This window comes from Oncorhynchus nerka, linkage group LG14 (genome assembly GCF_034236695.1).
Source record: "Oncorhynchus nerka isolate Pitt River linkage group LG14, Oner_Uvic_2.0, whole genome shotgun sequence".
NCBI classification, from domain to species: Eukaryota; Metazoa; Chordata; class Actinopteri; order Salmoniformes; family Salmonidae; genus Oncorhynchus; species Oncorhynchus nerka.
This window is the reverse complement of record NC_088409.1, coordinates 79,104,446-79,120,474: the sequence shown is the minus strand read 5'-3', so window position 1 is coordinate 79,120,474 and position 16,029 is coordinate 79,104,446. Positions and strand designations below refer to the sequence as shown.

At 46.8% G+C, this 16,029-nt stretch overlaps 1 protein-coding gene across 8 annotated transcripts in view; it reads right to left on the bottom strand.

Annotated features, from left to right (window-relative positions):
* LOC115141938 (RNA-binding protein Musashi homolog 2-like) overlaps positions 1 to 16,029 on the bottom strand; it is a 384,574-nt gene that overhangs the window by 28,975 nt on the left and 339,570 nt on the right. For 4 of the 8 annotated variants that reach the window (XM_065000462.1, XM_065000464.1, XM_065000468.1 and 1 more), the window contains exon 11: positions 11,128 to 11,247. In XM_065000462.1, the coding sequence (XP_064856534.1) occupies positions 11,128 to 11,247 (120 nt within the window). The remainder of the gene's footprint in view (positions 1 to 11,127; positions 11,248 to 16,029) is intronic. The other 4 variants (XM_065000465.1, XM_065000469.1, XM_065000466.1 and 1 more) reach the window with 1 other exon arrangement.

Here is a 16,029-nt window from a genome sequence, read left to right as displayed (position 1 = left end):
GTGTTGGCAGCGGCCACTCAGTGTTAGTGGTTGCTGTTTAACAGTCTGATGGCCTTGTCATAGAAGCTGTTTTTCAGTCTCTCGGTCCCAGCTTTGATGCACCTGTACTGACCTCGCCTTCTGGATGATAGCGGGGTGAACAGGCAGTGGCTCGGGTGGTTGTTGTCCTTGATGATCTTTATGGCCTTCCTGTAACATCGGGTGGTGTAGGTGTCCTGGAGGGCAGGTAGTTTGCCCCCGGTGATGCGTTGTGCAGACCTCACTACCCTTTGGACAGCCTTACGGTTGTGGGCGGAGCAGTTGCCGTACCAGGCGGTGATACAGCCCGCCAGGATGCTCTCGATTGTGCATCTGTAGAAGTTTGTGAGTGCTTTTGGTGACAAGCCGAATTTCTTCAGCCTCCTGAGGTTGAAGAGGCGCTGCTGCGCCTTCTTCACGATGCTGTCTGTGTGAGTGGACCAATTCAGTTTGTCTGTGATGTGTATGCCGAGGAACTTAAAACTTACTACCCTCTCCACTACTGTTCCATCGATGTTCCATCGATGTGGATAGGGCGGTGTTCCCTCTGCTGTTTCCTGAAGTCCACAATCATCTCCTTAGTTTTGTTGACGTTGAGTGTGAGGTTATTTTCCTGACACCACACTCCGAGGGCCCTCACCTCCTCCCTGTAGGCCGTCTCGTCGTTGTTGGTAATCAAGCCTACCACTGTTGTGTCGTCCGCAAACTTGATGATTGAGTTGGAGGCGTGCGTGGCCACGCAGTCGTGGGTGAACAGGGAGTACAGGAGAGGGCTCAGAACGCACCCTTGTGGGGCCCCCGTGTTGAGGATTAGCGGGGTGGAGATGTTGTTGCCTACCCTCACCACCTGGGGGCGGCCCGTCAGGAAGACCCAGGGTCTCGAGCTTGATGACGAGCTTGGAGGGTACTATGGTGTTAAATGCCGAGCTGTAGTCGATGAACAGCATTCTCACATAGGTATTCCTCTTGTCCAGATGGGTTAGGGCAGTGTGCAGTGTGGTTGAGATTGCATCGTCTGTGGACCTATTTGGGCGGTAAGCAAATTGGAGTGGCTCTAGGGTGTCAGGTAGGGTGGAGGTGATATGGTCCTTGACTAGTCTCTCAAAGCACTTCATGATGACGGAAGTGAGTGCTACGGGGCGGTAGTCGTTTAGCTCAGTTACCTTAGCTTTCCGATGGCCAACAACCCGTGTACAATATAGTTACATCATCACATTCAGCAACATAGGGCCACTGTACTCGCCCAAACACCCCCCTGTGGTGTGACGACCATGATACCATTTCAGTTCAATCTATTAAAAACAATAATTAAGAAATAATATATTAATAACAAACAACCAGATTAGGTGGTCTTTCTCTGCAACATCCCTATTCTTAATTGGGGGGCAATTACTCATCTGCACAACAAATTAGTTTGTCTCTGGGTTGCTGTGGCAACAGGATGGGGGACTGTATAGGCTCAATGGAGTGGATCGTTGAGGGAGCGTTATCATTTATGATTATAATCGCTCTCCTCCATTTCTCTTCTCCTCAGCATGCCGTGTTCATGGAGGACAGATGAAGTCCATTCTAACCACTTCCATCATGGGCATCACCATTACTGTCAAAATCACTGTCATCATCCTCTTCACAAGTCTGTTTACCAGTCGAGATCTTGATTTCATGTTTCAAGTGGTGCTTTCAAAAGTTTTGAAATGCTGATAATGTCACGGAGAACGCTAGCATTTGCTTCCGCTTTGTGTCATTATGAATGAAAAGCTTCTTCTTTAACATGTCTGGGTCTACTGCCAAGTCTGTCGTCTAAACGTTGTGCCTAATGGAGGGAGAAACGCTAAACACCTTTCCTGTCAGCAACATTATTCACACTATTTATGTGTTGATGTGAGAGAAAAAAAGAGCTGTTGCCATTTAAAAAGCCCTTCCATAGAATGATAGTGGAAGAGTTGACCTGGAAGACTTGTGCCAACCTTGGAAATAACATTTCACACAATCACCTGCCTCAGGCTTCACTGTCAGAGGCACTGGATACATTAGATATCGCCCCAGAGTGTGTGTGTGTCTGTTTACTCAAACAAAACCCCGTCTCGTTCAGTCACGCACACTGACCTTGCACGTAAACACCTGCATACACACTCACATATGTACACATCCATTAAGGCAGGCACCAGTGTGCACGCATGTATAGGCACAGAGCAGTGCAGATCTCTTCAGAAAAAGTGAATAATACACTTGTCAAATGTGTTTCAAAATTAGCTTTGAATTTCAGAGCATCTGCAATTAGCTCCATTTCCACCTATGTCATTTGAAAAGATGAGTCTCTCTTTCTGTTCTGCCTGGAGTGGCTTTCAGTCCCCGTCTCAAACACCATTTTCTAACTGAATAGGTGACTAATTAACAAAGGACAAGTTCTTTTCAGCCTGCGATGGCAGTTCATAAATAATCGCTAGATAATGGCTCCTCATTTTGTGCTCCGATAGGCTGGCATAATGATAGTTAATAGATGATATATCCTGGATGTTCACAGGCAGAGGAGTACTGCCATCCATCCATAGACACAGCGCTACAGCCCTTATATCTTCACTCAACACGCTTCCACATCCACAGACCACACACGCACGCACGCGCGCGCACGCACGCACGCACGCACGCACGCACACACACACACACACACACACACACACACACACACACACACACTTTCATCATCACAAATCATCACGCAAACAAACACCATGAGAATATAAGTGGAAAGGAGCTCACAAACAAGTGGTGCTGGACTGCTGGTAGAGGACAGCTGGTAGAGGACTGCTGGTTTGATTTGATTTGCTCGTAGAGGACTGTTGGTAGAGGACAGATGGTAGAGGACAGCTGGTAGAGGACTGTTGGTTTGATTTGATTTGCTCGTAGAGGACTGTTGGTAGAGGACAGCCGGTAGAGGACAGCTGGTAGAGGACAGCTGGTAGAGGAGCCAGGTAGAATTGAGCAGACACATATACACTGTATCTATCTTCATCATAAGAGGAGACATTTCCACACCCTCTGGGCTCTGGGCAGGGGAGTCGGGGTGACCTAGTTTGAGTGAACAGTCTGTTTTCCTTTAGAATGATTCTGACATAGCTGTCCATCAGGGGGTGGGAAAGGGGGGAAACTGTCTGTGGTCCTGGGTCCAGACTCGACTCATATTGGAGAGAGAAGGACAAACAAACAGGAGACATTGTTACTGATTGAGGGATGCAGATCACCTAAATAGAGTGATCACCTGCAGGTACAGAAGAAGGCGGAGGGAAGGAGGCAAGACGGTTAAAGAGACGCTAGTGTCTCATTCCATTCTCCTCCAACTCAGCCTCACTTTCCTGACACGTCCCCTCAACATATGACAAGGAATACAGTGGGCTGCATTTAGAACTGAGGTCAGTCACTGGTTGGACCAGTGTGTCAGCTGCCTGGGACACATGAATAGAAATCATGTCCTGCCAAGTCAGGCCCAGAGTGCCATGGTGCTTCAGCTCTGAGCTGTTGCAAATCAGGCTAATGTCGTAATCACGCAGGAGTCTGCCTAGAGGAAAGGACCAAACCCTCCATACAGTGCATTCGGAAAGTATTCAGACCCCATCACTTTATCCACATTTTGTTACGTTACAGCCGTATTCTAACAGATAAATATTTTTTGGGGAAATTTATAACAAATTAAAAACAGAAATACCTTAATTACCCTTTGCTATGAGACTCGAAATTGAGCTCAGGTGCATCCTGTTTCCATTGATCCTCCTTGAGATGTTTCTACAACTTGATTGTTGTCCACTTGTGGTAAAATCAATTGATTGGACATGATTTGGAAAGGCACACACTTGTCTATATAAGGTCCCACAGGTGACAGTGCATGTCAGAGCAAAAACCAAGCCATGAGGTCGGAGGAATTGTCTGTAGAGCTCAGAGACAGGATTGTGTCGAGGCACAGTTCTGGGGAAGGGTACCAAAAACATTATGCAGCATTGAAGGTCCCCAAGGACGCAGTGGCCTCCATCATTCTTAAATAGAAGAAGTTTGGAAGCACCAAGATTCTTCCTAGAGCTGCCTGCCAGGCTAAACCGAGCCATCGGGGGAGAAGGGCCTTGGGTCAGGGAGGTGACCAAGAACTCAATGGTCACTCTGACAGAGCTCCAGAGTTCCTCTGTGGAGATGGGAGAACCTTCCAGAAGGACAACCATCTCTGCAGCACTCCACCAATCAGGCCTTTATGGTACAGTGACCAGATGGAATCCACTCCTCAGTAAAAGGCACATGACAGCCCACTTGGAGTTTGCTCAGACAATGACAAACAAGATGCTCTGGTCTTATGAAACCAAGATTGAACTCTTTGGCTTGAATGCCAAGCGTCCAATCTTTAGGAAACCTAACACCATCCTTACGGTGAAGCATGGTGGTGGCAGAATCATGCTGTGGGGATGTTTTTCAGCGGCAGGGACTGGGAGACTAGTCAGGATCGAGGGAAAGATGAACGGAGCAAAGTACAGAGAGATCCTTGGTGAAAACCTGCTCCAGTGCACTCAGGACCTCAGACAGGGCGAAGGTTCAACTTCCAACAACACAACGACCCCAAGCACACAGTCAAGACAACGCAGGAGTGGCCTCTGAATGTCCTTGAGTGGCCCAGCCAGAGCCCGGACTTGAAACCAATCTAACATCTCTGGAGAGACCTGAAAATAGCTGTGCAGCGATGCTCCCCATCCAACCTGAGGATCTGAATGGGAGAAACTACAGGTGTACCAAGCTTGTAGCATCATACCCAAGAAGACTCAAGGCTATAATCGCTGCCAAATGTGCTTCAACAAAGAACTGAGTAAAGGGTCTGAATACTTATGTCAATGTGATATTTCAGTTTAAATATTCTATACATTTGCAAAAATGGCTAAAAACCTGTTTTTGCTTTGTTATTATGGGGTATTCTGTGTAGATTGATGAGTAAAACAAACAATTTCATCCATTTTAGAATAAGGCTGTAACGTAACCAAATGTAGCGTAACAAATGCTCCGGATCGCTCCTAGATACCAGTTTTTGAGCTTGTCATCAAGAATGACTAACAACCAACAACTACCATGCAGATACAGTAAGACAATCCTGGATACCATGTCAGCTTGTAGAAGTAGATAGAAGAACACAGAAAACAGTAGTAGCTAGGAGCTATGACTATGTCCACCACTACCATGACCACTACAGGTGGCATGCACTGAAGTCACACTGATACACACAGGGATCAGGCACAACAGGAGGAACACACATGAATGACAGAATGGTTATATCTTCGTACATAAAAACACTACAGTAAATCTAATAAACACAAACTCTTCATCTAATGAAGACAGGATGGAATAGAGAGCGAGAGAGAGAGAGAGAGAGAGAGAGAGAAAAGAAAGAAAGAAAGAAAGAAAGAAAGAGAGCAGACAGAACTAACGAATGAGCATGGAGGAAGAAGAGATGAGAGAAGTTAGAGAAAAATACAAGTTTGGGATGGAGAGGAGTAAAGATGGAGGGAGAATAGGAGATGGTCAGGAGGGATATGAGGGAGTAGTAGGATGTGAGGGGGTAGTAGGATGTGAGGGGTGAGTAGGATGTGAGGGGGTAGTAGGATGTGATGGGGTAGTAGGTTGTGAGGGACTAGTAGGATGTGAGGGGTGAGTAGGATGTGAGGGGGTAGTAGGATGTGATGGGGTAGTAGGTTGTGAGGGACTAGTAGGATGTGAAGGGGTAGTAGGATGTGAGGGGGTAGTAGGATGTGAGGGGGTAGTAGGTGTGAGGGACTAGTAGGATGTGAAGGGGTAGTAGGTGTGAGGGGGTAGTAGGATGTGAGGGGGTAGTAGGATGTGAGGGACTAGTAGGATGTGAAGGGGTAGTAGGATGTGAGGGTAGTAGGATGTGAGGGGTAGTAGGTGTGAGGGACTAGTAGGATGTGAAGGGGTAGTAGGTGTGAGGGGTAGTCAGGTGTGAGGGGGTAGTAGGTGTGAGGGGGTAGTAGGTGTGAGGGACTAGTAGGATGTGAAGGGGTAGTAGGTGTGAGGGGGTAGTAGGTGTGAGGGTGAGTAGGATGTAAGGGGGTAGTAGGATGTGAGGGGGTAGTAGGTGTGAGGGACTAGTAGGATGTGAGGGTGAGTAGGATGTGAGGGTGAGTAGGATGTAAGGGGTAGTAGGTGTGAGGGGGTAGTAGGATGTGAGGGACTAGTAGGATGTGAGGGTGAGTAGGATGTGAGGGGTAGTAGGATGTGAGGGGTGAGTAGGATGTAAGGGGGTAGTAGGATGTGAGGGTAGTAGGTGTGAGGGACTAGTAGGATGTGAGGGTGAGTAGGATGTGAGGGGGTAGTAGGATGTGAGGGTGAGTAGGATGTGAGGGGGTAGTAGGATGTGAGGGGGTAGTAGGTGTGAGGGACTAGTAGGATGTGAGGGGGTAGTAGGATGTGAGGGTAGTAGGTGTGAGGGACTAGTAGGATGTGAGGGGTGAATAGGATGTGAGGGGGTAGTAGGATGTGAGGGGGTAGTAGGTGTGAGGGACTAGTAGGATGTGAGGGAGTAGTAGGATGTGAGGGGGTAGTAGGTGTGAGGGGGTAGTAGGGTGTGAGGGGGTAGTAGGGTGTGAACAAACCTTCTGGCAGGCAGGCAGAGTGCACCAAGATGAGTGTTTGAGGTGAGCAGAGAAGGAATGTCCCAGTCAGAACCATAGGCTCTCTGAAAGGCCCAACCAAGTCAGATACAGAAACAACTGGTCAAATTCACAACATCTACCATTGCTACCATTGCTTCTATCTGTATGTATACCATTGCTTCTATCTGTATGTATACCATTGCTTCTATCTGTATGTATACCATTGCTTCTATCTGTATGTATACCATTGCTTCTATCTGTATGTGTAGTAATATGTAGTAATACTGTTATATGATACTGTTTTATCTTTTGTTTTATATGTTATGTAAGTGCTTCAATGTGTTTGGACCCCAGGAAGAGTAGCTGCTGCCTTGGTAGGAAATAATGGGGATCCCTAATAAATACTAATACAAACACTGAGTGTGTATGATTATGTGTGTGTGTGTGTGTGTGTGTGTGTGTGTGTGTGTGTGTGTGTGTGTGTGTCTGAGTGTGTTTCTTTCACTATGTTTCTCACAGACATTTCCACTGTCTACCAACAGCACCTTTGGTTTGAGTTTGATCTACACTGTTGGTTTTCTGCACTGGATCACTTTGAAGTAGGCTGTGTTCCATAAGAAGACCGTGATCATCTACAAACGGATTCTGCTCCGGTGTAATAACTTCTAAATCAAACAATCCTGGTTACTTTTTGATTCCGACATGAAATAGTTCCTGACTTTACTTTTAGAAATGTATTGCTGAAAGGGGAACATAATATAATTAAATCTTAATCTAGATAAAGAAGGGCATCATAGATTTGAGGATTGCAGGTGGATCAAAAGGTGTATTCCTAGTCTTAAATACTATTGTTATATGTGAGGGGTTTTAATCTAGCAGCAGGACCCCTGACTAGCAGGTCCAACATCCCTACAGCACTGCTCCCACTATCTGATGAAATCATCTTTAATCTAGACCATATTGCCCTAGGGCACGTCAGAGAGAGGCTGGGTAGGCCTGCGGGACCCCTGGGGAGCTAAAAGAGGGCATCCTGTACTGCCAGGAGTGTGTTTGATGAATAATGTGTTAACATCTTCCTCAGGTTTCACTGCCTTGTCACCCTCTCCTTTTTTCAATTGTAATTCAAAACCCATGTCCATAGTTACAGTTGATGTCGGAAGTTCACATACACTTAGGTTGGAGTCATTCAAATTAGTTTTTCAACCACTCCACAAATTTCTTGTCAACAAACTATAGTTTTGGCAAGTCAGTTAGGACATCTACTTTGTGCATGACACAAGTCATTTTTCCAACAATTGTTAACAGACAGATTATTTCACTTATAATTCACTGTATCACAATTCCAGTGGGTCAGACGTTTACATACACTAAGTTGACTGTGCCTTTAAACAGCTTGGAAGATTCCAGAAAATGATGTCATGGCTTTAACAGCTTCTGATAGGCTAATTGACATAATTTGAGTCAATTGGAGGTGTACCTGTGGATGTATTTCAAGGCCTACCTTCAAACTCAGTGCCTGTTTGCTTGACATCATGGGAAAATCAAAATAAATCAGCTAAGACCTCAGAAAAAAAATTGTAGACCTCCACAAGTCTGGTTCATCCTTGGGAGCAATTTCCAAACGCCTGAAGGTACCACATTCATCTGTACAAACAATAGTGCGCAAGTATAAACACCATGGGACCACGTAGCTGTCATACCGATCAGGAAGGAGACACATTCTGTCTCCGAGAGATTAACATACTTTTGTGCGAAAAGTGCAAATCAATCCCAGAACAGCAGCAAAGACCTTGTGAAGATGCTGGAGGAAACAGGTAGAAAAGTATCTATATCCACAGTAAAACGAGTCCTATATCGACATAACCTGAAAGGCCTCTCAGCAATGAAGAAGCCACTGCTCCAAAACCGCCATAAAAAGCCAGACTATGGTTGGGGACAAAGATTGTACTTTTTGGAGAAATGTCCTCTGGTCTGATGAAACAAAAATAGAACTGTTTGGCCATAATGACCATCGTTATGTTTGGAGGAAAAAGGGGGAGGCTTGCAAGCCGAAGAACACCATCCCAACCGTGAAGCACGGGAGTGGCAGCATCATGTTGTGGGGGTGCTTTGCTGCAGGAGGGACTGGTGCACTTCACAAAATAGATGGTATCATGAGGATGGGAAATTATGTGGATATATTGAAGCAACATCTCAAGACATCAGGTTAAAGCTTGGTCGCAAATGGGTCTTCCAAATGGACATTGACCCCAAGCATACTTCCAAAGTCGTGGCAAAATGGCTTAAGGACAACAAAGTCAAGAGTGGAATGGCCATCACAAAGCCCTGACCTCAATCCTATAGAAAATTTGTGGGCCGAACTGAAAAAGCGTGTGCAAGCAAGGAGGCCGACAAACCTGACTCAGTTACACCAGCTCTGTCAGGAGGAATGGGCTAAAATTCACCTAACTTATTGTGGGAAGCTTGTGGAAGGCTACCCGAAATGTTTGACCCAAGTTAAATAATTTAAAGGCAATGCTATCAAATACTAATTGAGTGTATGTAAACTTCTGACCCACCGGGAATGTGATGAAAGAAATAAAAGCTGGAATAAATCAATCTCTACTATTATTCTGACATTTCACATTCTTAAAATAAAGTGGTGATCCTAACTGACCTAAAACAGGGATTTGTTTACTAGGATTAAATGTCAGGAATTGTGAAAAACTGAGTTGAAATTTATTTGGCTAAGGTGTATGTAAACTTCTTACTTCAACTGTAAGTATTGAATATTGCGATGGCTTATGTTTGAGATTAGGTCAAGTTATCTTTTGAGTAAATAAATAATCTGTCATAACAGCCTAACTTTGTTGCTCCTAACTTTGTGGCTTTGTTGCTCTGGGAACAGAACCAATTGCATTGAACAGATGTGCTTCAAGGACCTACATCTGCTGAATCACTTTAAAACATTCCAACACATGATTGTCTTGTTCTTGATGGTGAGTGAGTTACAGTAACTGTGAGATGACCACACAGAACCTGAGCCAATTGCAGAAGGGCTCAGCCAGGGGACAACATTAGAATGTAATTATTACTGTGAGAGGCATCCTTTAGCATCACACAAAAGCCAGTTAGCATGGTGGGTAAGCTACCCAGCTATATATCAAAACTCCATCTGCTCCTTCACTTCAGACTACATCTATGCAGAGTGGAGTTTGTAAACTCATGTCTCTTGGTAATGAGTACTAGATGAAGTTGCAGAGAAAGGTCAAGTCTAAATGTCAGCAACATGGGCTCTGTGGGTCCTGTTGGTACCTTAGCCTTCACCTCTGGTTCTCCCTGAGTGTGATACAGTTACAGAATCATCCAGGAGACAGTCAGTGGAAGAGCTGGAGCAACATACTTTACTGTAGCCAAGGGCTAGCTCTGTTACTGGCTCTCTGTCTCGCCCAGGTCAGCCCAGCTGTATTGCCTAGGCCAGCCCTGCACTAACTTGCATGGAGTAAAGTAGGATAAACCCAGTCTAGTCTAACCATAGCCTTTATACTTGCCCCTGTCCTCATCCCCCAGACTCACCTAGGACATACGGCATCAAAGTATCTGCTTTTGATTTCTCATATCAGGTGTGTGTGTGCGTGCGGTGAGTGTGTGTTAGGCTGAACCTCCAACCCTAACTGTCAGAGTGCAGCCCAGCACCACACTGCTTCCAGGGGCCAGGCGTTCTGACAGCCAATTAGAGTGTCCGATCATTTTCCCTCGCAGCCAAAATGCCATCTGTCAATTCCAGCCCCGCCGCTTGTTTTTCTCCAGTGTTTATTTAGCTATATATTGCTGTGTCTGTGGACAAAGTCAGTGTGATTGATTAAGCTATCGTACTAGCCAATCAATGGCCAGCGAATAGAAAAAGTCAACGAGGGAGCCAATTTAAGCAGGAGTCAGGAATCTGGACACTCATGATGCTGGCTTGGTTATTTAGAGACTGGAAGGTGTTATAGGGGCAAGCCATATCCTAACTTGAGATTTGTGTGGAAGTCAGATATTTTAGTAAACTAATCGATATCAATAGGCACATCAGCACATGCTGATTTCAGGTTAGGAGCCTTCTCTGAAAGAGGTGTATGAGTGATACGAGTGACCGACACATGAGAAATCAACATCCTGCTCCCTGGATCTGCAGTCACATATTGTACTGTGGAGGTACATTACAGTAGGTAGCATTTCTACCTATCAAACACAGAGCTGGCAGGTATAGTAGCTCTGAATCAAGACAACTAAAGACTGCTACCCTGGTCCTATCCTCATCCTCTGTCTATTCTAGCCAGTGCAGAGGCAAGTGAGGAGAGAACGGGGAGTTTACTATGCTCTTTCTGTCCTCTCTTGTCTATTAAGAGAGTGTGTGTGTGTATACAGCAGGTGTGAGAAGAGTATCGGCGGCCAGTGAGAACAGAGCATGGAGCGTTGCAGTAGCCACACAGAATACCGACAGAGCGTTTACCTGCCCCTGCGTTCTGCTGGTATGCCATGTAGCCACCTCTTCCACGGGCCCCCCTACCTGAGCCACGCACTGCCGCCACTGCCGCTGCTGCCACCGGTCCATACGCCGTCGCTGGGAAGCCTGGGGGACAGAGGGGACAAGGCATCAGTGTGTGTGGGAGAGAGAGAGAGTGTGTGTGAGGGGTCGGATTGTGTGTGACTGTGTGTGTGTTTGTGTGTGTGTGTGTGTGTGTGTGTGTGTGTGTGTGTGTGTGTGTGTGTGGGGGGTTGTGTGAGAAAGAGTGAATGTTTTAATCTGTGTGTATGGGGAGGGGGTCGACTCGTGTGAGAGAGAGTGACTTAGTGTGTGTATCTCTCCATGTGCCCAGTAACTGGGATTAGTTTTGGATTAGCGAGTGACATAATTTTCTAACATGAGGAAAAGACGAGTGAGGGAATCTTCTAGTTGGCAAGCTGTATCAGGGGGAGGGACCAGTCTTCCAGATCCTCAAGAATGGGAAATAAAGGGTTAACTTGGAAACACAACCAACATCATGCACCATGAAGACCGATATGGAAATTTGCAACACGCTTGCACACTTTGTCGTCCATTTAAGTCATTTATCTCGTCGGCTCTGTGCGCTCTGTGCAGAGGAAGGGAGGAAGGGAGGGAGGGAGGGAGGGTGGGAGGGAGGGAGGGAGGGAGGAAGCCGTAAAGTCGGGAGAGCGAATCAGCTGCAGTTGTCAGCCGGCGAGGTTTATGCTTTGGAACTCAATCAATCAGGAGGATAATTTGGTCTCCAGAAAGCGTGACCGGCTGTTGCAGCCCTGGCGGACCACTGAGCCTGGGGAACGAGGGAGGAACAGTGGGATGATTTGTGGTAGAGGCGACTCTGGGTAGGCTTGAGCAAGCTTCAGCCCCAGCCTCAGTCGACCTGTCAGCCCTCTACCGACCTGTTTTATCAGCGCTTTATGGTGTTATTATGGGTCTGGGCATCTGGGATTCATTGCTTAGTTCTGACTGCCCTTTAGGTGGAGCTTGGCTGGGGCAGGAGGACACAGGTTGAGGAGATTCTAGATAGAGGAGAGGAGAGAGGAGAAGAGAGAGAGGAATAGAAGAGAGCGAGAGCAAGAGAGTGCGTGCATATTGAAACGTTCCTTTCTTTCAAGGATTTCGCCATTGTTCCCAATATTCATAACACAATGAGGCTCAATTGTCTGTGGTTTGAAAGCACACAAGTCCTTTTCTGCTCTTCATTATCTCTTTCCCTGTCAATGATTTAACTTGCAAACAAATATAACAAAGAAGACAGTCTCCACAACATTCTACAAAGATCTTTACATGCAGTATGCACTCAGTTAAACAAGGCCAGTCAATATAGGTAGACTTTGGACAATAACCTTCTAATGTACATCTTTGTGGTTACCTATTCTTTCAATATACTCACACAAAGAAGAGGGAGTTGCAGTCAGTCAACTAATCAGCTGCTGTTCAGGCTTTGATAAGCAACGGCAGCCAGTAAAGTAGTTTGCTTTTGTCAAAAATACAGTTGTAGCCTTTGATAATAAAGTGATTGGGGAAGGGTTGTTGGTGAAGTTGGACATGCATTGACATGGATGAGAGATGCTGTGTGTGTGTGTATGTGTGTGTGTGTGTGTGTGTGTGTGTGTGTATGTATGTGTATGTATGTGTGTGTGTGTGTGTGTGTGTGTGTATGTGTGTGTGTGTGTGTGTGTATGTGTGTTTATGTGTGTGTATGTGTATGTATGTGTGTGTGTGTGTGTGTGTGTGTGTGTGTGTGTGTGTGTGTGTGTGTGTGTGTGTGTGTGTGTGAACACGGACCAGCTCCTGAGAGTGTGTACTCGCCCGTCGAGGCCCTGGATGTTCACTTTGACTGGGATCTGCAGTGTTCTAACATTAGAATTAAATATCATCATCATAGAGGGAGACAATGAAAGACCCAGCGAGGAGGACGAGGACTCAGTCAATCAGAGTGGTTAGTTATTATGATATAAATATAATTACAGACCATCTCTCTCACTAATTAAAACATCTTTGGCTGCAGAGGGCTATTCATGGTAGAGGGCCCAGACACAATGGAGCAGTGACATTGGCAGATGGTTGTCTTCAGATAGCAGGGACACCATGTAATTCCACTTGTCTCTCTCTCTCTCTGCTTCTCTCTCTTCTCTCTTACCAAACAAAGCCAGTCCCCATCCTGTTCTATTAGGGGACTTAATAACCTCTGATTTGATGCTAATATATAATCAACAAATTGGACTTTGGGACGAGATTGGGAACAAGTCTGAACAAAAGACTGAGTTGATGTGTAATATTGAGAGGGGAGACGCCAGTGCGTGTATGATAGGACAGTGATCTGTCCGCAGGAGGAAGTTATTGAGCGACGTGGTACCCTTGGTTTGAGGCAGGCCCACTCACTAGACCAGTGCGTGTATGATAGGACAGTGATCTGTCTGCAGGAGGAAGTTATTGAGCGACGTGGTACCCTTGGTTTGAGGCAGGCCCACTCACTAGACCAGTGCGTGTATGATAGGACAGTGATCTGTCTGCAGGAGGAAGTTATTGAGCGACGTGGTACCCTTGGTTTGAGGCAGGCCCACTCACTAGACCAGTGCGTGTATGATAGGACAGTGATCTGTCCGCAGGAGGAAGTTATTGAGCGACGTGGTACCCTTGGTTTGAGGCAGGCCCACTCACTAGACCAGTGCGTGTATGATAGGACAGTGATCTGTCTGCAGGAGGAAGTTATTGAGCGACGTGGTACCCTTGGTTTGAGGCAGGCCCACTCACTAGACCAGTGCGTGTATGATAGGACAGTGATCTGTCTGCAGGAGGAAGTTATTGAGCGACGTGGTACCCTTGGTTTGAGGCAGGCCCACTCACTAGACCAGTGCGTGTATGATAGGACAGTGATCTGTCCGCAGGAGGAAGTTATTGAGCGACGTGGTACCCTTGGTTTGAGGCAGGCCCACTCACTAGACCAGTGCGTGTATGATAGGACAGTGATCTGTCTGCAGGAGGAAGTTATTGAGCGACGTGGTACCCTTGGTTTGAGGCAGGCCCACTCACTAGACCAGTGCGTGTATGATAGGACAGTGATCTGTCTGCAGGAGGAAGTTATTGAGCGACGTGGTACCCTTGGTTTGAGGCAGGCCCACTCACTAGACCAGTGCGTGTATGATAGGACAGTGATCTGTCTGCAGGAGGAAGTTATTGAGCGACGTGGTACCCTTGGTTTGAGGCAGGCCCACTCACTAGACCAGTGCGTGTATGATAGGACAGTGATCTGTCTGCAGGAGGAAGTTATTGAGCGACGTGGTACCCTTGGTTTGAGGCAGGCCCACTCACTAGACCAGTGCGTGTATGATAGGACAGTGATCTGTCCGCAGGAGGAAGTTATTGAGCGACGTGGTACCCTTGGTTTGAGGCAGGCCCACTCACTAGACCAGTGCGTGTATGATAGGACAGTGATCTGTCTGCAGGAGGAAGTTATTGAGCGACGTGGTACCCTTGGTTTGAGGCAGGCCCACTCACTAGACCAGTGCGTGTATGATAGGACAGTGATCTGTCTGCAGGAGGAAGTTATTGAGCGACGTGGTACCCTTGGTTTGAGGCAGGCCCACTCACTAGACCAGTGCGTGTATGATAGGACAGTGATCTGTCCGCAGGAGGAAGTTATTGAGCGACGTGGTACCCTTGGTTTGAGGCAGGCCCACTCACTAGACCAGTGCGTGTATGATAGGACAGTGATCTGTCCGCAGGAGGAAGTTATTGAGCGACGTGGTACCCTTGGTTTGAGGCAGGCCCACTCACTAGACCAGTGCGTGTATGATAGGACAGTGATCTGTCCGCAGGAGGAAGTTATTGAGCGACGTGGTACCCTTGGTTTGAGGCAGGCCCACTCACTAGACCAGTGCGTGTATGATAGGACAGTGATCTGTCTGCAGGAGGAAGTTATTGAGCGACGTGGTACCCTTGGTTTGAGGCAGGCCCACTCACTAGACCAGTCCAAAAAGGCCACCAGGAGAAAGGGCAGACACAAGAGAAGGAAAAGGACGAGTGGAAGCGAGGTTCTAGGAAAGAGGGCAATCAGAGAGCTGGTGGAGGTAAGTGGGCCTGAATGCTGTGCTCTGAGGGGCTGTGTTAAGGGGTGGTGAGGGTTAAGAGGAACACTGTGGTGTCCAGGATGAGGTGGTTCCCCTCCTGCAGGGACACTACATGGGTAGGGGCCTGGAGGTCAATGTGGAGGAGGACCATGCTGAGAGAGAGACTGGCTGGTAGATAAGGCCATGATGAACAGAAATATCTCTCTCTCCTTCTTCCTTTCTCTCTCTCTCTCTGTGGCAGCGCAGCGGGGTAGGATTGGACAGGTTCTCACGCTGTGTTCATACTGAGCTTGGATTCTCACAGGCATACAAATGATTTGCTATCTGCCCTCCAATCTCCTCAGACATCAAGTCAAACATTTCACAACAAGTGCCAAATATTTCACGAGACAAAAAAGTGTCAATCTGTGTTTCTCCTTCACTGCCAATGTTGCGTCTCGGCAACCTGTAGCCTCTGTGTTCCAAAGTTACTGTTCGATGGGCAAAGTTGTTGAAAGAGATAAGGTGTTGGGGATTAGCTGAGTTAATTAATAGATCTTAGGGCGGCTGTGGATGTTCATTGTTTTGTATTCACAGACTGCAGAGGCGCCGCCGACATTAAATCAATTTCATGGCTCCATTATTACTGAAGAGAAAAAGCCAATATTTAGCTGGTAGTTTCTGCAGGTTTCTATATATTTAGCTGGTAGTTTCTGCAGGGAACAAAGCCATCATTTGGGTTGACGCCGAGAGGACCAGACCTATACGGTCTGTGCTGCCTTGTTTACCCGTCTCTACTCTGCTACCTATCCTCCTC